The sequence below is a fragment of the Lycorma delicatula genome, chromosome 11 (assembly GCF_047948215.1).
Source record: "Lycorma delicatula isolate Av1 chromosome 11, ASM4794821v1, whole genome shotgun sequence".
In the NCBI taxonomy this organism is placed as follows: Eukaryota; Metazoa; Arthropoda; class Insecta; order Hemiptera; family Fulgoridae; genus Lycorma; species Lycorma delicatula.
In genome coordinates, this window is record NC_134465.1 from 60,273,519 (window position 1) to 60,299,386 (window position 25,868).

General features: G+C 33.1%; 2 protein-coding genes across 3 annotated transcripts in view; one reads left to right on the forward strand and one right to left on the reverse strand.

Annotated features, from left to right (window-relative positions):
- The window catches only part of lilli (AF4/FMR2 family member lilliputian), a 629,406-nt gene that overhangs the window by 109,297 nt on the left and 494,241 nt on the right, over positions 1-25,868 (forward strand). The window lies entirely within an intron of this gene.
- The window catches only part of LOC142332196 (alpha-tocopherol transfer protein-like), an 82,860-nt gene that overhangs the window by 43,493 nt on the left and 13,499 nt on the right, over positions 1-25,868 (reverse strand). For both annotated transcript variants that reach the window (XM_075378480.1, XM_075378479.1), the window contains exons 2-3: positions 21,769-21,930; positions 9,297-9,462 (exon numbers count right to left, since the gene is read on the reverse strand). In XM_075378480.1, the coding sequence (XP_075234595.1) occupies positions 9,297-9,462; positions 21,769-21,928 (326 nt within the window). In that variant the 5' untranslated portion in view covers positions 21,929-21,930. The remainder of the gene's footprint in view (positions 1-9,296; positions 9,463-21,768; positions 21,931-25,868) is intronic.

The following is a 25,868-nucleotide window of genomic DNA, read 5'->3' on the forward strand; positions in this document are numbered from 1 at the left end:
AGTTTAGAAACTTTTGAAATGCGGTATTATAGGAGAATGTTAAAAATCAGGTGCGTGGATAAAGTGACAAATTAACAGGTGTTGCGGCAAATAGATGAAGAAAGAAGCATTTGGAAAAATGTAGTTAAAAGAAGAGACAGACTTATAGGCCACATATTAAGGCATTCTGGAATAGTCGCTTTAATATTGGAGGAACAAGTAGATGGGAAAAATTGTGCAGACAGGCAACATTTGGAATATGTAAAACAAATTTTTAGGGATGTAGGATGTACGGGGTTAACCGTAATGAAATGACTAGCACTAAATAGAAGATCTTGGAAAACTACATCAAACCAGTCATTTGACTGGTTTGACAAAAAAAAAAACACGTATTTAGAAATTGGCATAGTTTTTCCTTAAGGAATTTAGACTTTGTTCCTACTTAACTAATTCCTTGAAGAGAAAAAGTATATTTAGAATGTTCTACTCAAGATTCTTGATCAGTTATTGTTTCTCTCTTCCTAAATATTTAATATATATCTTGCCATAATTTTTTGGGCAGGATGCGCTGCTGCTGCCTGATGAGGGTTTCTATAATTACGAGTCGTTTTATTTCGTTTCGTTACCCATTTATTAATAACTTTTGGTAATCTGTAATAACTTTTTATTAGGGTATTTTATTTGTTTTTTCGGACTAATGAAAGTGCTACGTCTTTTGAATTCAATTTTATGGTCTTCGGTTTTATTTATGAAGCGGTGGAAAAATTAATTTTATAGAAAATAAAAAAACCCACTACAAAGTTGTAATCACTTTTCTACCATTGATTATTTATTCTTATATAGTGGGAAAATAAACCAAAAAAGTTAGAAAAAATAGATTTAAAAAAAAATTTATCGGCTTCCTCAACTATAATATTGCCCCAAAATATTTATTTTTGGGTTCACTTGCACCACTATTACTACGAATAGGAAGACAAAAGAGTTAAGAAATTGGAAATAGATAAAAAGATAGTTTTTTTTTTTGGGAGGGCAAATGTTTTTTAAAAATAGTAGGATAAGAATTCACGGAAGTACTGAACTTAATATAAAATGGGGTTATGTTTGCAAAATTTTAAGAAAATTTACCACAAAACAACTATTTACTGCTATCTCCTGGAGGTACTAACCCCAAAATTTTACAAAAAAATTGTCCCTTATACACGAGTTTCTGTATGAAATTTCATCAATCTCGGTTTATCTAGTTAAACGTTGTTAAGCTTCAAATACGTCAACACATCTACGTACTACTATTACCCCCGACTCTTCCCTGAGTCATGATACGTTGAGAAATGAAAAAAAAACCAATATCCATTTTTTGATTGCTTACTATACTTTCCTTCTTGCAGCATAGCTTCCAGGAAAGTAAAAATTTAAGTACCTGATACAGAAAAAGGCAAATTTTGTGGTTCATTTTGAAAATTGATATATTTTTTAATACTTAAGAACACATGAGTATAAAATATTAAACCCAGTACAAAAGTAGACGGCGCTGGATTCATAATCAAATATACAGTGTTCAAAAATTGACGCATCCTTATGGGAAAATGAGTTAGTTACAATAGTTGTTGGAAGTGATCTCCATTATGCGATACACTTAATCGAATACGACGTTGCATGCTCTTAAAAATATTTTGTAACGTTTCTTGTGGGATTGCAGCGACACATCATTCAATTTCGCTTTGCAATTCGGGAACTTTGTGAGGATGAATTTAATTAGTGGTATCCTTAAGTTACCATCAAGAAAAAGTCAGGATGGGATAAATCAAGAGAGTGAGGGAGCTATAACCCCTTTAAAATCACTGTCCCTGAAAACACATCCAAGAAAGTCATAGTGTTATTGACTGTATGAGCCGTAGCATCGTCCTGCTGAAATCACGTGTACTCTAGCCGGTCTGGATGTACACTATTTACAAATTGTTGCACTACAATACGTACCTCTTATTGTTCACTGCGCCATGAAATAATGTCATGAAGATTCGCCTACGTGAATTTACAAACCAACCACCCACTTTTTGTCCATGAAGGATTGCTCGGAAAGACTACGGGCTTTCTGGTCGCCAAATGTACTTAGTGTACCGAGGTGTCTTCGAGACTATGATCGCATACGCGACGCCAGTTTGGGCGCATAGGTTGGACAGAAATAGAGCACTGCTTCTAAATTTAAGGAGTGCCCAGCGCAGAGCTTTAATTGTATGCACTGGTGTTTTTAAAACAACCTCCTATGAGGCTACTACCGTATTGGGAAAGGCTCTCCCAATCGATTTAGTGGTGAAAGTTCGAGCAGCCATGTGGAAGTTGCGAAGAGGTCGGGAAACCGAGGTATTTGGGATACGGTTTCGGGCCGGGCTAGAACCGGAACGGAACGGTGATCACAATGCACCGGGTCTAAATTTCGAACAGTTGCCCATTTCCCGCCTGCGGAAGAGGCTTTGGGGCCTCGCGATGGAGGCATGGCAGCATGAATGGCACACCACGTCTAAGGGAAGATCTCTGTATAGATTTATACAGGATCTGGGGGGATGGTATGCCTCAAGTTCATTTTTAAGGGCGGCGGGTGCCCAAGTGCTCACCAACCACGTGAATTTGATGCAATATCTGTTCAGGTTTCGCCTAGCGGCTGATGAGTTGTGCGTCTGTGGGGAGGTCCAGTCGAACGAACACCTAATGTTCGACTGCCCTGCTCTGGGGGGGGGGGGGCCAGAGACCGGGCCACCCTGGAACTTAGAGGTCAGGGGGAAAACTGGCCGCTCATAAACGGCGAGTCAATGTGGCGTGAGCCGCATTGTCGGACCGTGTGGGAGTTCCTCGATGAGGTTGCGATGTTCAACCGTCATCGGTAGTTTAGGTTTAAATTTATGGGGATTTATTGATTCCTGTGGCGTGTCGGTGGAAAACCTTCCTGGAAATAATGGCTGCCATCAGCCAATAAAGCTCCAAGCGCTTAAATGGTGGACAGACACTAGCTGGCAAACAGCGACCGAGGCGTGGCGGTTTAAATTGCCGTCTTTTAATTTGTAACTTTATTGTTTTAATTGTAACAAGGGGTGCGCCTCCCCGCCGTTTATTGGCACAGTAAATTTGGTCTATGCTCTAGGGCGACGGAATGGGGTGGTGGCGGGAGAAATGCCAGCTAACCAAATACCAAATGCGTGAATCCTGTGCGTTTACGTATCCATCGAGGTAGTATCATGCCTCATCAGACCAAAACCGATCATCGAGTTCTTCCCCGTTTGGCGTTAGAAATGACGTGAACCGTTGACTGAAAGCTACACGTTTTCCAGTATCTGAAAGTAACAACTCGTGAACAACACGAATTTAAAGATGTACGGATGCATCTTTAAACATTTGCGCGATGCCGTGTGGGCACTACCGATGGTAGCGGGGCTAACAGAATAAGCAGCTTGCATGTCGCTCAATTTTTCTGCTGTTAGCACTTTCGGTCGATCACTTTTGGCTGTACCTGCAACATTCCCTATATCTTGGAACTTGTCGTGCAACCGTTTGATGGAGTACTTATTTGATGTATCCACATCGTACCTTTCTGTAAAGGCATTCTGGGTCTTGGCGTAACTAGCACATCTAGTGTATCGGGAAGCTATGAATATTCTGTGCTGCATTGTGTAACCCGGTTTTCCTTAATTAAACCGACGAGAAAAGAAGGAAATTTTCTTCCGTAAGTTGCGTCACAATGAAATCTGTATACCAATGTTTACAAATATTAATTTATTATATCAAAAACAACGTAAGAAACAAGGAGTATATGTTAATTCAAAACGACTACTTAAAATAAATTCGAAATTTGAAACACGTGTTGAGTTTTTTTTTTATATATATATTTTTTTATGGAGTTATTTAATTATCTTTAAGTAATTAAGTTTTTTCTTTTTAGTATATTTAGGTGATAAAAATCTTTACTGATGTTTTTTTTTACTACACCGGAAAAAAGGTCGTTAAAGTAATCTAATTTATGTACTCCATTATACATATTTATCTTCTGTAGTACACATTTCTATATAATAGTAAAATAAATGTTGAGCAAACATTCGATCTGTTTATGTCTCCCTAGTAGAATTTGTGTTAGGTCAGTTATGTTGGTTTAGAATCTGGGTCGTTGTTGGTAGTAGATTAGGAAAAAAAGGAATATTTGGAAAAGCTTGACGCCTTCAAATATTGACGTTCCTATAGTAATAAAAACATAACCTTAAGTTAACGCTGTCTACGTATACATCCCCTTATTATTATTTTTTTTTTATACTATCGATACTTTCCTGTTTCACATATGATTATACAATAATTTTTTGTTTGTTTTTACGATGTAAAGTTATTTATTTGTTTAATATTATCAATTCAAAATCAGGTAACAAATGATAATAATAATTTGAGATTAAATACGTCGATTAGTAAAAACAAAAATATTTTCTTTTCTATCATCGTCAGCAGTTGTTGATCATTTGATAAATTAATTCATCGTTGCAACCTTTTCTGTTTGTTTATCTTTTATTATTTATCAACAGTTTTTTTTTAATATCTCCATTTTGTTTTGTGTCTAATGTTTTCATCTTGTCTTACTTAGTTACTTTATTTATCTAAATTCTTTATAGATATGTTGATATATTCAACCGTATCGATTACATTGGTTTGGAAATAATCAATCGTTATGTCATAAATACCTCCGTGATAGAACGATAGTGTTAACATCTCAGTCTTTCATCTGTGAGGTTCTGGGTTCGAGTCCCGGTCAGGGGCGGTCATAAGCATAAATTCTATTAGGAACGTAAAAGTATATATGCACAAATGATTTGTGCTTTTGGAAATATTAAAATCGGGATGAACAAGGAATATAAAAGACTGAAAGAAATTTGACAACGTTGTAAATACATTTTGTGATAATCAATTAAACTTAACATGTTTAAGTGTTGTGCTATATTGAAATTAAATTTGTTTTCTCGATATCCCATGTTCGCGTGTGTAGAATTCATTTGGAACAATCTTGTTACAGAAAGATTATAAATGTAGGTTTTTGGAATATTTTTTGCTACCAAAATGATGAAAGGAGCGACTGGTTGATTTGTTCTTTAGATTACCTTTCCTACCGCATGTAGAAGTACCGGATGCTTATACGATATTATTAGAGTAGCCCCATGAAATCACGATTGCATTATTAATTTCTATGATTAAATCGTAGACACATATATTGATACCTCTGATTTCTCTACTAATGTATGGACCACTGAGCCTGCTGATTAGACGTTGCCGAGAACAACAAATGGGGGTGAAAATTTTTATCGGCATTTCAAATTATTATTCCAGTCAGAAAACCCATCTGTTTACATACTCCAGGAACATTCAAAAAATCTGTAAAGTGAAACATACGAGGTGTGTGAGAAAAGTAATAAGAATGACTTTTTACTTACTAAAGATTTTATTATTTCAAAAAACAATATTATCCCCTTCAAAGTAGTTCCCTTGGACAGCTATACACCGGCGGAGTCGTTGTTCCTACTCCTGGTAGCAGCGCTGGAAGGCTTCAACTGGTAGAGCTTTTAACTGGTCGGTCACAGTCTTTTAAATGTTCTCCGGAGTTCCAAAATGACGTCCTTTTAAGACATTTTTCAATTTCGGGAAAAGGAAAAAGTCACGAGGACTCAAATCAGGTGAATAGGGGAATTGAGGAACCGTAGGAATGCATTTTGAGGTCAAAAATTCCCTGATGGAAATGGCCGTGTTACTCGGTGCATTGACATGATGAAGCATCCACTTGTCCGCAACGTCTGTTCTCACGCGAATCACCTTTTCCTGAGCCTTTCATGACACCTTTGTAAAACACTTCGTTGACAGTTTATCCTGAAGGAACAAATTCTTTATACACGGTACCCCTGCTGTCAAAAAAGCAAATCAGCACGGTTTTGATCTTTGATTTGCTCATTCGACATTTTTTTGGTCGAGGTAATGACGGAGTGTGCCAATCTTCCCTTTGCCGCTTTATTTCAGGATCGTACTCAAATGTCCAGGATTCATCACCCGTGATCACACGATTGAAGAATTCTTGGTCATTGTCAATCCTCTCAAGAATATCAACGCACACGTTTCTTCGATTGTCCTTCTGTTCCGTTGTGAAGTTTTTCGGCACCAATTTCGTACAAACCTTTTGCATATCCAGATCGTCTGTCAAAATTTGATGTACGGTGAAAGTGTTTAAATTTAATTGTTCACTCATCATCCTTGTTGTTAAACGACGGTCTGATTTCACACGCTCAACGTTTTCGTCAGATTTTGAAGTTAAAGGTCTTTCTGTGCGAGGTTGATCTTCAACGTGTTCTCGGCCTTCCAAAAATGATTTGTGCCAGCGGAAAACTTGCTCTCTTTATAAGCAATGTTCCCCATAGGCCTGTTTCAACTTTTCAATGGTCACACTCGCGGATTCCCCGAATTTAACACAAAATTTGATTGCACAACGTCGCTCTAAATTCCGATGCTTCATTTTCGTAACACACAACAAAAACAAACTTCACTGATGGCGCTGTCAAATATAATGTGTTGACTGAACGGAGTTGAAACTCTTACTGAGCATGTGGATGGGATGAACAAACCGGTCTAGCACAGACCGGTAGACACAGTGTTGCCAGATCGCTCGCACTGTTACCAATCTCATTACTTTTCTCATACACCTCGTTTGTAAAAATTTATTCCGGAATGAAATCACTGACTCCAAAAGAAAAACGAAATCTGGCGAAATTGATACGATTATACAAAGAGAAGGATTTCTCGCCTACGATTTACCGGGTGATTTAAAAGGACTTCACAATTTTAAAAGTATATAAAAATCTATTTAGCTAACGTATAAATTCGGTTGAGATCTTATTTCATAGCAAAACACATGAAGTTTTTACTCACGTAGATCATTAGTACCGAGGTACTAACTAGATAGGTACTGTGGAAACTAGTTTACATCGTAGATTTCACATTAATGTTTGGTGTGGCATTATTTATGACAAAATTCTAGGACCGTTTATTTTCAAGGAAAACTTTACGGGAGATGTATACGTTCATTTCTTGAAAAATAATTTGACTCCTTTAAAGGTTGTATCTTTACAAACTAGATTGTAAATGATTTTCCATCACGATGATGCAGCGTAACATTTTCCTTTAGTAGTTACGAATCACTTGAATGCTAATTTCTTAAACTGGATTGAACGAGGTAGACCGATCGATTAGCCATCACGATCACCTGACACCACTAGATTACTTCATTTGGGGCTATAAGAAAACTATATACTGTACTGACAAAAAGTTAATACTGAGGAACAGTTATTCATTAAAATACGAAATGGTATTGAATTTATACGAAACGATCCTGAGATGATAACGGAAAGTCAACGAAAATATTACTTCGGGCAGAGTGGTGTGTCCAATGTGAAAGAGGGAATTTCGAACAATTACAAACTCAGGTTTGTATAAGTTCCACTTAGGAACAATTTTAAAATATATTTCCAAGTACTTTCGATGTTGTTACTCCATCATCAGGGCTTTCTTATAAAATGTCAATTCAAAATTCATATGTATATTTTTTTTTTGTCTTCAGTCATTTGACTGGTTTGATGCAGCTCTCCAAGATTCCCTATCTAGTGCTAGTCGTTTCATTTCGGTATACCCCCTACATCCCTAACAATTTGTTTTCCCACCGAACCTCACTAATTCCTACTACATCTACATTTATCCTATCCATTTCCCTCTTTAATTTTTCTAACCTACCAACCTTTTTTAAACTTCTAACATTCCACGCTCCGACTCGTAGAATGTTATTTTTTAAATTTTCTGGTGACCACTTCCTTAGTAGTCCCTACCCAGAGACCCAAACGGGGGACTAGTTTACCTCCGGAATATTTTACCAAGGAAGGCGCCTCCATCATTGCTATATGAAAATGCAGAGAGCTACATTTTCTTGGAAAAAAAAAGCAGCTGTAGTTTTCCATTGCTTTCAGCTGCGCAGTACTCAGAGGACTGAGTGATGTTGATATGGCCGTTTAAGTCGTCCTGACTTACGCTCTTAACTACTGAAAGAGCTGCTTTCAGTAGTATAATATTATATTTAAATTAATATTACTACGTTCATAATAGTCGGTCGTCAAGAAATAAAAAATAACATATACGCCAATAAGACTGTAACGTCAAACGTTTAACGTTTTAGTCTTATTGACGTATAAAATATTTTTTATTTCTTGACGACTATTATGAACGTAATAATTTTAATTTAAATATAATTATACATATGACGTATGAATTTTGGATTGACATCTTATAACAAATCCCTGATGATGGAGTAACAACTCCGAAAGTACTTGGAAATACCTTTTAATCCCTTTTAAATCTCAGTTCGACCATTCCTGAGATGTGTGATTAAATGAAACAATGAAACCCAACCACCAAAAAATACCGGTATCCACGATCTAGTATTCATATCGTATAAAAATAACTGCCTTTACTAGGACTTGAACGCTGGAACTCTCGATTTCCAAATTAGCTGATTTGGGAAGACGCGTTCACCAATAGACCAACCCGGTGGGTTTTTATCCCGTACTTAGCACCGGTGAAATCTACCTTCGCCTTCCGATGTGCCGAAAAGGGTTTATTTTATATATCAACTGTATTTTTTTAACAGCCATTATTCCTGACGTTTAGGATTTTAAAGAATTCAAATAATTGTTTTAAAAATGTTTGATATCAAAATATATTTTAATAAAAAATCTGTTCAGGTTTTTTATTTTTGTGTAATAAAAGAAATTTTATTGTTTTCGTTAGGAATAATGAATAATTAAAAATTTCTATCGGGGATTTTAATATAATAGGAAATAATCAAGAGTCTGATAATATTAGATAACATTCAGTTCCCCCTCTTTCATGCTTACTTAATTAATGGGCAGCCCTTCGGTGAAGTTGAGGTTGCATTGCAGCGGATCTGTCTATGACCTTGGTATACCTTTGATACTCGTTTATCCCCTCTTATAGTATAGTCTGATCATCCCCTCTACTCGGTCGGGATTAACCCAGTTTAAGTCACCGGAAACAGATTCTATGCAAATTGTAACTACGTTAGCTTAACTCTGATACACCCTATCTGTGTAGTATGAACTGACGCAGCGTAATTTAATTGCGTTGTTGTCGGTCATCTGCTTTTTCGATCTTCATTCATCTGAAATCACCAATCACCGCCATGTTTATATACCGAAGCTTCTTGATACATCAGACAACTTTTATTTTATAAATTTCATTATACTCACGTGGCATTAAATGAAGCTTCCATCAATGATCCTGTGGCGTCTCTATTTTCAAATAATTCTGGTAGCGTAGTTCTTAACTTAAAATATAAATCTATTCCTATTTTGGCTTTTTCTATACTGTTTTTACATAAGGTTAGGTAATTCGTTAACCATTTTTTTTCATCAGCTGTATAAAACAAAAAAATAAATAAATAAATAATACTAATTTTATTGAATGGATCGGTAACTTATGAATAATTATTAAAATTATCTCTAGGTGGTTCGACTTACATTGTTGAATTTTTTAAAAATCAAAAAATAAAGTACTTAAGTACAATACAAAAGTAAATAATTATTGATTTGATAGTCTTAAGTGTTTTGTTTTTATATATATATGAATATTAATTTAAATGTAATTTATTTAAGTTTATTTTCCTCCTGATTGGTTAGAATTAAATATAATAAAAAAACATATTTTACTTAAAATTAATATCTTTATTAATCTCTTGGGTTAACCAATCAACTATATAAATTTATAAGTTTATTATATTATCAAGAGATTATTAATAAAGGTAATATTTTTAAGTAAAATATGTATTTTTATTATATATATATATATATATATATATATATATATGTAGTGGTAAATGTAAGTCTGTTACTCTTTCACGCAAAAACAACTCAACCGATTGAGTAGAAACTTGCACGAGTATATTTTTTTATACCTGAGAAGAATATAGGACTATTCCAGTTACGAATTATTTTACAGTTTCAGAATTGTGGCCGTTTTAATGGTTTACTAAATCAACCGGATTGTGTTCCTTTGCTTATATTCAAATTTTATTATAACCAAACCGTTAATCAAATCGAATTTGGAGACCGCTTGCAGTATTTAAAATTACATTTTGTACAAAAAAAGATCTTGTGTGTCTTTTTCGAAAGTTCTTTTGGTTATTGAGAAAAGTATCTTTAAAGGTTCGACGGTGTAGGGCGCGGTGGGTCAACCAACTGCTGCTCGTCCACTGGAAGAGACTACAAGATCACACGATAGCCGACTTCGATTGTACGATTATGAGAGACTGGGGTCGTCCTATATGAAAAAAAGTTCGCGCAACTGTCAGTCGGTGTTTGTACTAAGTTTATTTAGTATTTATAGTACCTGTGTGTGCGGTTTTTTTTAGATTGTTGTATTTTTTTTAAGGCGTTGAAAAAGTTATTGATTGTCCATATTTTGCGTTGTGTATTCCGAGAACGATAACGTTTGCCTATCATATTCCACAGATGTGATTTTGCATCGATCGATTTTTCACTGTTATACACAACTATACGGTTGAAGGAACTGTAGTGTACTAGCGACTACGAGAGGCAAATCCCAATCCGAGCGATCTGTCGCTTGTTGCCTGTTGTAGCTAGTTGTACGTAGTCGGCCGTTCAAGGTCGCTTGCAATGGGCGCGGTTCCTTTGCACTCTTTGCATTAGGATCAATGTAGTCGCGTGATCTTGTAATCGATTTTTGTCTCTTCTTGTTGATGAGCGGGCCCCTCTGTGTTATTGTGTACGCGACGCCATGCGGATGGCAGCACCTGCCTCCCGTTACTTGAGTAAAAAATATAAAATAAAAGTAAAAGAAAAAAAGAGAACCGAATTATAGAACTCTTCTTGATGTTTGTCAGGTCACCGTAAGAACGGTGCAAAATACCTTTTTACCCGCACTAAGAACGGGTAACCAGGTTTAACTACTATTTTTAAGACGGGGCCGGTTTTGTTACAAAACCCGTATTTTTTAGATCACTCAAAGTTTCAAGTTCTGTGCTCATCAAACTGTTACTCCGAATAAATTACAACACGCTAATAATTTTATAAATTCAGCAGGTTTTAATCGTTATTTATCAATATTATTTCCACAAGCTTGAGGATAATGATCAAAGCAAGGCTTCAGACTAGACGGTAAGGGAGAACGAAGGGATCATTGATCGGCTAGTTATAAATAAAGTTCCTGAATTAAAAAAATCTGATGTGGACACCACACGACTTCCTTGTACGACTATTAAGTTACATATACACATTTTTAAAAGTATATAAAATTTTATTTCATTAATAACTTCTGATATTTTTCTCATTTTTGATTATTATTATTATTGAATTATTATTTATCGTAAAAATCTTTTTATAATGAGAGGTTAAAATAATTATTAATAAATCAATATATTTAAATTAAAAAAAAAAAGTTTAAAAAAAAGACACGAAGTCGAATTCGAACCGATGTGCCTTCCCCTTGTACGATCCAATTATTTCATTAATTGATATTTTATTTGGCTATAACTCTGGAACCAATGAAAATAAGTACCACTTATTATATATCATTTAAAAGCTCTCAATGAAGGCTTATTACTGCGTTAAGAAAAAGCCCAAAATCCAAATGTTTTTGGATTTTGGGCTTTTTTGAATACTTTTGTTTCAGTCGATTGGATTCCAAAAGGGGAGCAGCACAATTAGATGGTACCACTGTCCTAAATCCAAAATTTCAACATCCTACGGCTAATCGTTTTTCACTCATGGGAGATACATACGAAAGTACAGAGCTCATGCCGAAACTAATCAAAAAGGATTCAGGGATGATAAAAATGGATATTTCCGATGAAATCTGAAAACCCAAATTTTTCGCGATCACAATACTTCCTTTACTTCGTACAAGGAAGTAAAAAAAAAATTAGTAAAGTGGCTCAAACCGTGCTACAAAGTAACTGATATATAAAATAGGTACGTTGCCATTTATACAGTACATTGAAATTCGTGGAACGGATTATTTCAAAGGTGAACTGTTTTATACGCGAATAAAATTGTTACATAATTTAGCTCATCTTCGAAGTATATCTAGATATCGATAATTTAATTGTGTAAAAAATTTAATGACGCTCGGATATGTACTTCAGAAATTAATTGTGTGTTCCATAATTATTATAAGATTTAAATATAATGATTTTAGGACAACATAAAAAAATAACATTTTAATAATTATTAATTATTTTAATTTATTATAAATTTAATTAAAATATTGTTTTATTTTATTGGTTGCTAATTTTATAAAATATATTTACAATTTAATCTTTTGTTTACGTCCGCAAACCATTGTACATATTCAGATAAATTTATAATGAGTTGTTATTCTTTAAGATAAGTTTTATCTTAATTAATGTTTGATTGCCTTCTTTAACTCTGTCTTTCTCATATACAACTATGAAAACAGTGATAATGTGTATCTGTGTGTGTGTGTGTGTGTGTGCACGCTCGTGCACGTATTGTGTATGAGAGAGAAAGAAATTGTTCCGACATTTATTAATTTTGATATTAATTTTATTTATACAATAAAATTTAACTAAATTATTTTTACTGTATGTCGTTTTTAACAATTAGCTATTTATTGTTCTTTTTTTTTGTTTTATTAATTGTCCAAATTAACGGTTTTTTTATTTTTTTTATCAGTAGTTTGTTTTAATTATTAAAATTAAAAGCTATAAGTTTTTATTGCATTATTTCTTTCTTTTTTCTGTTTAGCCTCCGGTAATTACCGTACAGATAATACTTAAGAGGATGACACGTATGAGTGTAAATGAAGTGTAATCTTGTATAGTCTCAGTTCGACCATTCTTGAGATTTGTGGTTAATTGAAATCCAACCACCAAAGAACACCGGTATTCTTGATCTGGTATTCAAATCCGTATAAAAATAACTGACTATACTAGGACTTGAACGCTGTATTGCATTATTTATAGATGTATAACGGTTCAATTGAAATATTCTCAGACAACAATAAGATAATTTATGCTTTCGGCAAGATGGGGGGAACTACTTTACTAATATCTAAGAACACGACAAATTTTAAATGAATCATTTCCAGAACATCTAATAGATCGTAGTGTAGCTATAGACCTGTCTGGTTTCTCTAGTTCTGTTTAGATTATTATTTTTGGGGTTACATAAAATATAATGTAAATTAAACGAAACGTGTAGTGATTGACGATTTGAAAAGCCACATAATTGAAGAATCTGTATCAGTGGCGGCTCGTAACTAAAATTAACTGGGGTGCTACTCCAGAAAATTTTTCCTGAGCGTTTTCAAGGTCGTAGTTAAAGGATTCTGAAAAATAAAAGTACCGAAAAAATGAATCCAATAGAATAGCTGGAAGCATGATAATAATTTAATTCTACGTTTATCACATTCAAGAATACGGTACACGGTTTTTATGCACATTATGCTTAAAATCTTAACTATATAAACAATAAAATGTCAATACCATTAATATTTTTTTTGTATTATTAGATAATAACTTTAAAAAGGCAGCTTAAAACACTATAGTCCAGTGTTGCTCAATTTAAATTTCTATGTACGCAGAAACAAATACGTCATTATTTTTTACTAATTACCTTCTCTTTAGCCCTAACAGCCTGTTTTTGGACAGATTTGGAAATCAAAGAGCCCTTGCTTTTTCCATACACACCCGGAGTAAAAAATAAACTACCTTCCACCACGCACGCCAGGATCGGTCCTGGCGTGCAGCGACATTGGTGTTGGAGCGACATTGGTCTCCCTTCCTCGCGTGCAGTTTCCTATCTGCGCATGCGCACAACAGCCGAAGGTCATGCTTTTTCTTTTCCCTGTTTAGCCTCCGGTAACTACCGTTTAGATAATTCTTCAGAGGATGAATGAGGATGATATGTATGAGTGTAAATGAAGTGTAGTCTTGTACATTCTCAGCCGAAGGTCACGTTGCTGGAACTGTGAAGAGCACAGTTCCATACAAAGGGTTTTGTATCTTCTTCATAAACCGGGGATGGATATTGACGTTAAGCTTAAGAATTATATATTGTACAAGTATAAAGAAAGAATTAAATGAAAAAAGGTCTCATTATATTAAATTTTATCGATAATATCAAGTGAAAATAGGGATACTGCAGTTCCGCAGTGCCTATACGCGAACCGCCACTGAAAGATTGACGACTTGAAAGACGTGTAATTGATGAATCTCCACGTATATCACCTAACATACAAGTTTACTGACTGATATCTCTTAAGATTAGCGCATTGCGAGCTGTACAGGGAAAACATTTTGAAAATTTCTTGTAGAATGATATGCTTTAAAAATGTATTGTATTAAGTAATTCCTGACACATTTAAATAAATTTTTAAAATATTGTGTTAATTAAAGTAAACAATATCAGTTGACGTAGACATTTAATTTGTAGCAGTATTTAAATTTATTAGTTATTGTGTATTATTATTGCGAAGACTATATACTATTTGTTTTTGGGCCATTAATTTCTACATTAACTGTTAAAGGTTTGTTATTGAATGTAATTTTGAAGGTAATACGAAATAAATAATGACTACGGGAAATTTTACCTCGTTTTATTACTATTGTAATTTTTCCGTTTTTGCAACTTTGTTTGTAACTCGAAAATGAAAATATATATCGAGAAACTGTTTTCGATATCATTTTTATCGTAAAATTTAACATTCAAATTATGTATCACATGTTCACCATTCTATTTAAAAAAAAAAAAACGTTGATTCTATATTGCGGTTCTAAGATGACAAAATTTCAAACGTACCATAAATTATTTATTTATTTTTTTAACTATGTTCATCAGTAGTGGTTTCAACCTTCAATTATCTTTCGGTTTTGAAATATGAAGTCGTTTCCATTGTTCACAATATATTTTTATGGAAATGAGATTTCATTTCAGCCGCAGGGTGTAGGACGACTCCTATTGTTGTTGATCGTATCTACATTACAATATTTCAAATAACGAATCAGAATGGTAGTTGACGTAAGCTTTATTATTAGATTAGATCAGATCATATACTAAACGTCCTAATTGAATGTTCGTCTTTCTGGCTGTACAATGATATCAGAAGAGTTTAACCGTCTAAGAATTGATTTTTTTTTTTTAATCAGATTTATTTAATATACAGGATTATCATAAAAGAATGGTGAGGTTTTGAAGATTGTTTAAATTAGAACAGAATTACTTACAGTTTACGTTTTTTATTTCAAATTTGTCGTCTCAAATGTTTTTTTTTACATAATTAATAAATTTCAATATGTGCGCCCTTAGTCGCTCAACAAATGTCCAAACGATACTCCACTTCACTCCAAACATTAGTTAACATTTCTTCGTTAATGTTTGTCATTGCTTCATTAATCCTGTTTTTTAAGCGGTTTAGGTCGCGAATTTTTTGCGTATAAACAACACTTTTGACGTACTTCTGCAAGAAAAAATCGCAACGTGTCAGGTCTGGACTCCTTGGAGGCCAAAGTATAAGTTCTTGCCGGCCTATCCATCGATCTCCAAATTTTTCGTTCAAAGCATCCGTGACCGATGCATTTAAGTGCGGGGGAGCACCATCTTGTTGGAAATGAAGTCGATGAATGTTTTAGAGTTCATCCGGCTGAGGAAAGCAATAATAGGTTAACATGTCAAAATACGCAACTCCATTAATTGTTTTTTCAGCAAACAAGAAAGGCCCTATTACACGATTTTTCATCACACCACACCAAACATTAACTTTAGGCGAATCGCGTTGTTTCTCAATAAATGCGAGTGGGGTTTCAGAGCCCCATATTCGTGAATTGTGTCTGTTAACGCATTATTTAAGTTACATGGAATGTAACTTCATCTGTAAAAATTATATCGTCTAAAAATGATTCGTTTTCACTTATTCTGTCCGACATTTCAACAGCGAAATCGCAACGTTTTACACCATCATCGGGTTTCAATTCCTGCAGTATCTGGATTTTATAAGCGTGTAATTTTAGTTTTTATGTAAAACTTTGTGAACTGTTGATTTCGGAATACCTAATTCGACGCTTCGACGGGAGATGGACTTCCCAGGAGTTCAATTGCCGATTGTCTAATTAGTTCAACCGTTTCGTCTGGTACACTTTGTCTGCCGGTTGATTTCTGTTTCTTAACCGATCCGGTTTCTTCGAATAGTTTGAACCGACGTGTTATGTTATTTTTGTGCGGCGGATCTCTTCCGAATTCACATCGAAACGCACGTTGAACTAAAATTACGGATTTTAATTCGGCCATCAATAAAACACACTTTGCTTTGTTTTTACCCGAGCACATAGTAACTCACTAAACTCACCGCATCAACAATACAAGAACTGACGTTGTGGTTACAACTGCTGATAAACAAACTTTTGGGTTAGAGGCTTTCAGGGATACCAATATAACATCTAGAAATTTCCCTACAATCTTCCTATGAATTACTGAAACCCCACCATTATTTTATGATAATCCCGTATTATATAAAATTTTTAGCTCAATTCAGTTATGTTTGCTTTGTAAAACCATTTTTTATTGTTTTTTACGGTACAATTTTATAATTTTAAATTATATTTTATTATTAATTATTATATATATATATTTTGTTCTTTTTTTTTGTTACAGGTAAAGGAATATGTGTAATACATTCATTATTTACCATAATATTACATATTATATATAAATTGATGCTATCATGGTAAGTTAACATTATTTTAATAATTAAAAAATTTTTCCTTTTAAATCATTATATTTTAGTTTTTTTTAGATACATTATAATGAATATATGAAAACAACAATAATACTAGTAATTGTTAAAAGTATTAGACAATTAGAGTGTTATTAGCTATGTACGGTAATTTAATATATCTTATTACTCAAATTACATTTAACATATATTTATTGTTTTGTTTTGTATATTTAATAATATGAATTATGAGAAGAAGAAAAATATTTTTTTCTGCCTATTGTTTGTTTGTTCTCTTCTTGTATAATCGAAATATTTAATACTATATAATTCGTAAAAACGTTTTTGTTGAAATTAAATAATTATAAAATTGGCATATAACAATCGTGGAAAACGTCTCTTATTCATCGATGGAGGAGAAATACTAGTTTTTCCACAAAAAAAAGCTGACAACACAATTGTAGGAATTTCCCGACAGCTAAAGAGGCGTTCCGGGAAAGTCCTGTAACTGTGGATTGTTTCTGATGCACGGTTTTCACACACATACACACACAACTTAATTTAAAATAGTTATCGTTTTATTTAAATATAATATTATTTCGTTTATTTAATTCAATGATTCTAACTAAAGTGCGCGCGCATACCAAATTTAATTCGCGGTGTGGTCGGTACTACCTAAACTAATATAATTTCACAAGATATGTAGAACAAATTTTGCTTGTACGGTCGGCAAACTGGTGTAGCCGCGAGACTTAACGCACCAGATACCGAGTCAACCGGGCGATCTTGTTCGAAACCCAGCCGGACCGAGTTAATTTTTTTTTACACTTAAAATATTATTCATTTATTTAATTCTACCGCACACCTATGATGTCACAACATAGCAGTAGTTTAGAGTATTTTTCAGGGTGGGGATGCGATTTTGTAAAAAAAAATTTGCAAATATTTTGATTTTTTTAAATTGCTAACACGTACATACGAACGTTAACATCCGGAAAATTTCTATCCGGTTTTTTGGGTCCTTTAAGTGTCAAAACGTAAAAACCGCATATGCCCAAATTGGAATGATTATAATACATTCCTTTCTACAACTGTAGTTGTGCTATAGCACAATCTATAGACGGGAAAGTAAAATTTATAGTAAATGTAAAAGAATGAAATGTCATTACAACGAATTGGTAATCAAATATTTCATTCGTTATTTTTTTTATCTGTTCATTACGGAAATCACTTTGTTTCTTGCAGTTTAGATGATTTTATTTAAACTCTTTGTGGCTAATTTGTTTTTTTTGGACCATGCAAATATAATTTTTTCTGGTTTTTTTTTCTATTCACCCAATATTTTTCCATTATTTCTGAGTATTTGGTTTTTATCTCTTCCGACGTAATTCTGTGAACACTTCAGTTTAAAGAAAAAAAAAAACACTTAAAATACTTTTCGCAGAATTCAAAAAAAAGAAACAGGTTTTCAATTTTCGACTTCTTTGCATTCGTACGTTTGGTTCATACCAAAGTACCACTTTTGATGTTTATATATATTTTTTTTTAAATTATGAAACATTATTTCAAATTGAATTAACATATCAATATAAATATCTATCTATCTAAATATCTATATATTGCTTCAAAGCAATTGATCGGCTCATTTATTTAATAACAAATACGCCTTGTGAATCAAGATAGTTTCGGATTTAGTACCCGTCAAGAGTGTTTTTTATTTTATTTTTTAATTATTATTATTATTATTTATCTTTTCATCTATATACCTTCCTTTTTAAAATATATGCTGAAGCATGTAGATAAAACATAAAAATAAATTTTTAATTATAATGGCTGAATTCAGTTAAGATTTATAAAATAATTAAGTTTTAGTTTTTTTTTTTTTTAATATTTAAGATTGTAATAATACGATGTATATATTTGTTGTGATCAGTAGGATGGGCATTGTTGATTCTTTAATAAAACTACCAATAAAATTAATTACTCTCACACCATTCTAGTTAGTCCCACCCACTTTTTCTCGCTTGCCAATCACATTTGCACGTATGAAAGTTTAGTTATTAATAGATTAATTAATTAATCGATGAATGAAGCCGCCGATACTTGACGAAAATCCATATTGACAAAAGAATATAAACAAATATTTATTTGATGTACACAAAATTATTTAAAAAATAGCAACAGTTTTTCCGGTACACAGTACTTCCGTCAGATACTACAAACAAGATACTAAAGCTAAAAGTACATAGAACGTAAAAAGTAAATTAAAAAACCGAAAGAGATAACGTGCACAAAGCTGAAAAGCAACAATTGGAAGTGTACACATGTATTAGTAATACGATATATAAATTTAACAGTGAATACTATTGGTCAATTCCGAAAAGGGGGCAGTATTTACAAACAAATAAATAGCTCATCTCATATCCATAAAGTTCAACAACGGCGGATTATTCAAGTCTAAGTAATCGTTTAAAAATAAATTAGAATTTTTATGTTTATTAATTTCCAATTACTCTAAAAATATTTTAGTTTTAAATCTTTGTTCTCAACATGAAAACTTTGAAATTACCATTAAAAACATGATTATCATCAATTAAACGACAAATATAATTATAAATCATCTTATGCTAACTAATTTTGTGCTCAGTTATACATTTTTACAAAAGATCCTCCAGTCTGTCCAATATAAAGTTTATCTCAAGAACAATGAATTGGATAACATATTTGTTCATTTTCTTTTGTTAATAAATTAATTTAGTTTTATATTAAATAAATTGACATTTTTTTTTATATAAAATATATTATGTATTTTCGATTATCTTTTTTGTATTTTTTAAATTATTATTTGAAAAATATGTATGTATTGTTTATTAATTAGTTGTAAGTTAAGTTAATAAATTAATAGGAAAATGTTAATCCGGTTATATTGTTTGTAAATTTAATTTAAATATCGAACGTAGCACTAAAATGGCAGCACTTTACATGGATCTAGCAGTTAATGATGTTAAAGAACAATTTAGATTCGGAGTAACAGTACAAGGTGAAAAGATAAAGATCCTACGATTTGCTGATGATATAGTAATTCTAGCCGAGAGTAAAAAGGATTTAGAAGAAACAATGAACGGCATAGATGAAGTCCTACGCAAGAACTATTGCATGAAAATAAACAAGAACAAAACAAAAGTAATGTAGTAGAAATAACAAAGTGGACCACTGAATGTGAAAATAGGAGGAGAAAAGATTATGGAGGTAGAAGAATTTTGTTATTTGGGAAGTAGAATTACTAAAGATGGACGAAGCAGGAGCGATATAAAATGCCGAATAGCACAAGCGAAATGAGCCTTCAGTAACAAATATAATTTGTTTACATCAAAAATTAATTTAAATGTCAGGAAAGGATTTTTGAAAGTATATGTTTGGAGTGTCGCTTTATATGGAAGTGAAACTTGGACAATCGGAGTATCTGAGAAGAAAAGATTAGAAGCTTTTGAAATGCGTTGCTATAGGAGAATGTTAAAAATCAGATGGGTGGATAAAGTGACAAATGAAGAGGTATTGCTACAAATAGATTAAATAAGAAGCATTTGGAAAAATATAGTAAAAAGAAGAGACAGACTTATAGGCCACATACTAAGGCATCCTAGAATAGTCGCTTTAATATTGGAAGGACAGGTAGAAGGAAAAAATTGTGTAGGAAGGCCACGTTTGGAATATGTAAAACAAATTGTTAGGGATGTAGGATGTAAAGGGTATACTGAAATGAAACGACTAGCACTAGATAGGGAATCTTGGAGAGCTGCATCAAACCAGTCAAATAACTGAAGAAAAAAAAAGCACTAAAAATATTAAAGGATTTTTTTTAATAATTTATTTCAGAGAACGATAAATCTTTTCAGTTAATCCCTTTTGCCATAATTTTTCTTTTAAATAAAGTTCTAAATGTGGTCAGTATCTCTCATTTTACTAAATTTACCCAATCTTTTTTTCTAGTACCGTATTTTTTAGGAAGTTTTGAGGTGTTGATACAGTTAATTGATATAAAACAATACAGAATGTTTCTAAAATGGTGGGCTGGCTATACTTTTTCGGATTAGATCCTTTTTTGGGTGTATTTTGTTTTATCAGTTATTTATAAGTGTGTTTTTAAGGACCCCCCTTTAATATTTTTTTGAAAAAAATTTGATTTTTGTTTTAAAATTATAACGCATGTAAATTTTTGTTAGGTTAAATATCCTTAATGGTTAATTTTTATTTTCGGTGTTAAAGTTTTTTAATTTAAGTTATATTTTTTTAGACAAAAAATATCCTTAGGAAAAATGGTAATTTTTCCTTCGTTCTCCCACTGTCCGCCATTTTGTTATTTTTCTATAAAAATGTATATCTCAAGTTCGGATAGACGAATCACATTAATATTTGGATCGGGGGAGAACGATGAAGAAATTGGGATTTTTCCTAAGGATATTTTTTGTTTGGTTTACAAGTACAATCCGAAGAAGTATAGCCAGCCCACAATTTTAGAAACACGCTGTATAACTCTATAAAACGTTTTTTTAAATTTAAAATTAGCGGAAGTTATCACTGTAGTACGGAATATGTAGGATTTTAATTTTTATACTTTACTAAAGAAATACTTTACTTTTAATAAAGTAATACTTTAGTATACTTTACTAAAGTAATACTTAAGTAATTTTAATTTTTATACAGATAGTAGTACTCCTAGAAACCATTTAAAGTAAAATTATCCGTAGATCATCGACGTTTTACAGCTATAGATGCGGTTTGTATGCTGTTTGTATTTATTAATAACTGATTACTGGTTATTTATTAAATAACACTCCATGCATTTTTAAAAATTAATTATATTTTTCTTCAGTTATTTTATTAATTTTATTTTATTAATTATATATTATAATTTATAATCATTTCCAATTTATGTAAAAAAAAAAAAAAAAAAAAAAAATAGTAATAAATTACTTCCTGTTATCGGTCCAAGGTGAGGTTGACGATGAAGCCAATGTTGTAATGCGATTACATCCCTTTCTATTGATTCTTCTGTCATACCTAATTCTTTTTGTATTCTTTCAATCCTTTTCTTCCGGTCATTTTCTGTTGTGTCTTTTTCTTCTGATTTCATGCCTGATAAATAAAAAAATAAGATATTGTAGGTTTTTATTTAGCAAGGATTAGTTTGTAAAATTATTTAACGGTAAATAATAATGATTATCATCTCTTATAGTACAGACCATGGTTTTTTTTAAGCAGTATTTTACCATAGTGGCTACCAGTATGCTAAGCATTGCAAAAATATTAAGTTTAATATTAATACTATCACATTGTCGCGTGTGTTCGCGGCTCGATTAGGATATTGAGAGATTGACAGTGGAAAATGTTTCATCCTCTGAAGTAATACCTAAACAGAGGCTAAACAGAAAAAAAAAAAACAAGAAAGGTTTGAATAGTCTCAGATTATATAAGTTCGCCTCGTTTGCGTGGTTTGTCTGATATTTATCCTTCCGTCATTTTGGAACGAGAAATCGTAAAAAGTGGTTCTTTACATCATTTTTCTCGAATTGATGAAAAATTTAAAATGATGTCACATAAAAGGTGTTGTTATTTAAACATTTTGAATTATACCTTTCTCCACTCCATCACATTCGCCAGAATGTGATGGAGTGGAGAAAATAACATAACATGTGAAGGAGAAAATAACATTATTTTTGCGAAAGGTAGAGTAATTTACCCATAAATACCCTGAACATTTCAAAAGCTCACATTTAAAAAAGTTTCAAATTTATTAATGAATAACAATATTTTTGACTTACTCGGTGTTTTTTGTTTTTAAATAAATGAACGTTTATGGGAAAAAAAATATTTTGAAGTCGTATCTTTCTATTAATTTTTTTTTTTATGTTTAACAAAGATCATGATTTGTAAAAATCAGCTTTGATACTTACATTTTATTTTCAGTATATTAATTTTTTTCTTTTTTTTTAAGCGATCGTAGAAGCTGTTTTCCTTGTCAGAATATGCACGCAATTTTTCATTTAATACCATTATCAAGGGGTTTATATTTGTTTTACGTAATGTAGTCTTTAAAAAATCTCATTTCAGACTAGCTGATACTAATGTTCTGATAAGGTTTTTAAATACTTCTGCTGTAGATAAGTCGATGTGGCATGTTTAACGTTTTCTTACAAAGCCAGATGTTTAATTTTAATATGTGCGCGATCACTGATTTGTATTAAATATACATATTTATGTTGTTTGTATCGTGTTGGGAAGTAAGAGTAAATTTTTTATCTATTTTGACAGCTGTCTGTGCAATTAAATATATTATTATTATTTATTTATTTTTTTTAAATATAACGCTTCGTTTTTTTTATAGTTAAGTTTGAATAACAGTGTAGTCGTTCAATTTTTATTGACTTTGCCGAGATAAAAGGCATTATTGTAGTTACTATTATTATTTAACAAATGTTAAGGCACTTAAGTATTCTTTTCACTTTCTAGAGTAGAGTATTTACTATTATAATATGTAACTTATAGAATACGTTGTTTATTTCCCAAATGAAATTATTCTTAAAATTTATCTGGCGATACAACTTAATATAGGTGTAATTTTTATTGCTGATGTAAATATTTAATCTGTATCGAAAATGTATAATAGGAAATAATGTATTTCACTAATGTTTTAAAAAAAAAAAAACGTAGTGGATATAAGAAAAAAGCTGTGAAACCAACAATCTAAAAAACTACGTATTTGGGATAGGTTTCGAGCCGGGCCAGTACCAGAGCGGAAAGGTGATCACAATGCACCGGATCTAAATTTCGTTCAGTTGCCCGTCTCCCGCCTGCGGAAGTGGCTGCAGAGTCTCGGGATGGAAGCATGGGAGCTGGAATAGGACACCACGACTAAGGGAAGATCCTTGTATAAGTTTATACAGGATCTGGAGGGATGGTATCTCTCGAGCTTGTTTTTAAGGACAAGGTGAGCTGTGCATCTGCGGGGAAGTCCAGTCAAATGAACACCTGATGTTTGACTGCCTTGCTCTTGGGAAGGACCAGAGATCGGACACCCTGGAACTAGAAATTAAGGGGAAAATTGGCCACTCACAAGCGGCGAGTCAATATGGTGAGAGCTGCATTGTCGGACTGTGTGGGAGTTTCTTGATGCGGTTGCTTTGTTCAACCGACATTAGTAGTTTACCTAACGGAAAAGACTCCTACCGTATTGCTGTGGGAACCTAACCTAGAGATATATATGGCTGACCACCAGCCAATTACGGCTCCAAGAGCCTTAATATGGTGGACAGGTACTTGTTGGCATTCAGCGACCTAGGCGTGGCAGCGAATTGCTGCCTAGACGAAATAAATTTTAATTTATGATGTCATTTTTAGTAGTTGACGGGGTGCGCCTACCCATTTTAGCAAATATATGACGACTGAGTGGTTAGGACGCCTAAGCCGGTGGTGGATGACACCGCGCTTAGTCCGCTCACGCTGTTGGGTAAGCTCTACGAGCTATTTAGGATACTGGTCGCTAAACTGTTCGAGGCTCAGTGTCCGTTTGTGGCAGAGACATTCGGTCTTATGCTTTTAAGGCGACCGAATGGTGTGGTGGCGGGAGAAATGCCGAGCAAACCAATCTGAAAACTACCGATATTAAATGCAAAAAGAGTAACGGTAAACTGGTAAAAACGATTTTTAAAATAAATTTAAAAACAAAATAAATCTCAAAAACCGTTAAAAGTTTTAAACTAAGGCGGCCATTTTACTTAAATTAACTGGTACTGTGAATATATTTATAATACTCTAAGGAAACACGACGGTTGTGCACCATTTATAAGACCGCATCAACAAAAACTCCGACAAATGAGGTACTGAGTGTTCGGAAAGTCGCTATCCAGTATGCTTTACAATTATGTGTTACATTCTGTTCTTTCGACGTTAGATCGGTTACCTTGTGGATTCGTTGGGCGTCGTTCAGTAAATAAAATGTCATTCATAAACCAACACGCCAGTGGTTGATTTCTGATTGAACGTGCTTTGTTTCATTTCGTTTTGTTTCTCATCTGGGTAAAGGAACGCATTTTTCTCATTGAAACACATCTTTCGTGTAGATGAAATGTATACTGATTTAGTGAAGCACAAATCTTTTGAAAAGTTTCTAAATATTCCTTTTCCACGCCGCGATGCAGTTCGAACTCGTATCGAAAATTGTCGGATAACAGACTCTGTTGAAGAAGCTGATCGAAGCGGAAGACCACACAAACTAAAAAAAAAGAAGCTACTTGGTATTTCGGATCCTATGGCTCAAATTCCATCAAAGTCAATGCGTAAGTTAGCACAGCAGCAAGATATCGGACTTTTTACACCACCGGGTTGGTCTAATTGATGAACTCGTCGTCCCAAATCAGCTGATTTCGAAGTCGAGAGTTCTAAGGTTAAATCCTAGTAAAGGCAGTTACTTTTATATGAATTTGAATGCTAGATCGCGGATACCGGTGTTCTTTGATGATTGGGTTTCAATTAACCACACATCTCAGGAATGGTCGACCTGAGACTGTACAAGACTACACTTCATTTTACACTCATACATATCATCCTCTGAAGTAATACCTTACGGTGGTTCCACAGGCTAATCAGAAAAAAGATAACGGATTTGCTACAACACATTAACCTGTAAGAAAAGAACTGAAATTTACATTCAGATCGTGCCAAAATTCTAAATTATTGTCAATGGTTTAAACGTTTTATTGATGATAATTCCGTAGGTATCCTCCTTATTCCGTTGTGCGGTTTCATGTGGGAGGGTATATTAATTCACAAAAGACTGCTGTTGACAGCTAACCCCTGTGAATTATACGAACAATCTTAACACGAATCAAAATTGGAGTATGGGTCGGTGTGAGTGGAACGCTCATTGTGTGGGTCCAATCTTTTTTGAAAATACAGTTAATAGTGATCGTTATTGTGCTGTTTTAACAAACTTCATTAGTCAGTTAACAGAAGTGGAAATCGGTCACGGTTGGTTACAATAAGATGGCCTTAAAGCGGACACAGCTAAAAGTTCA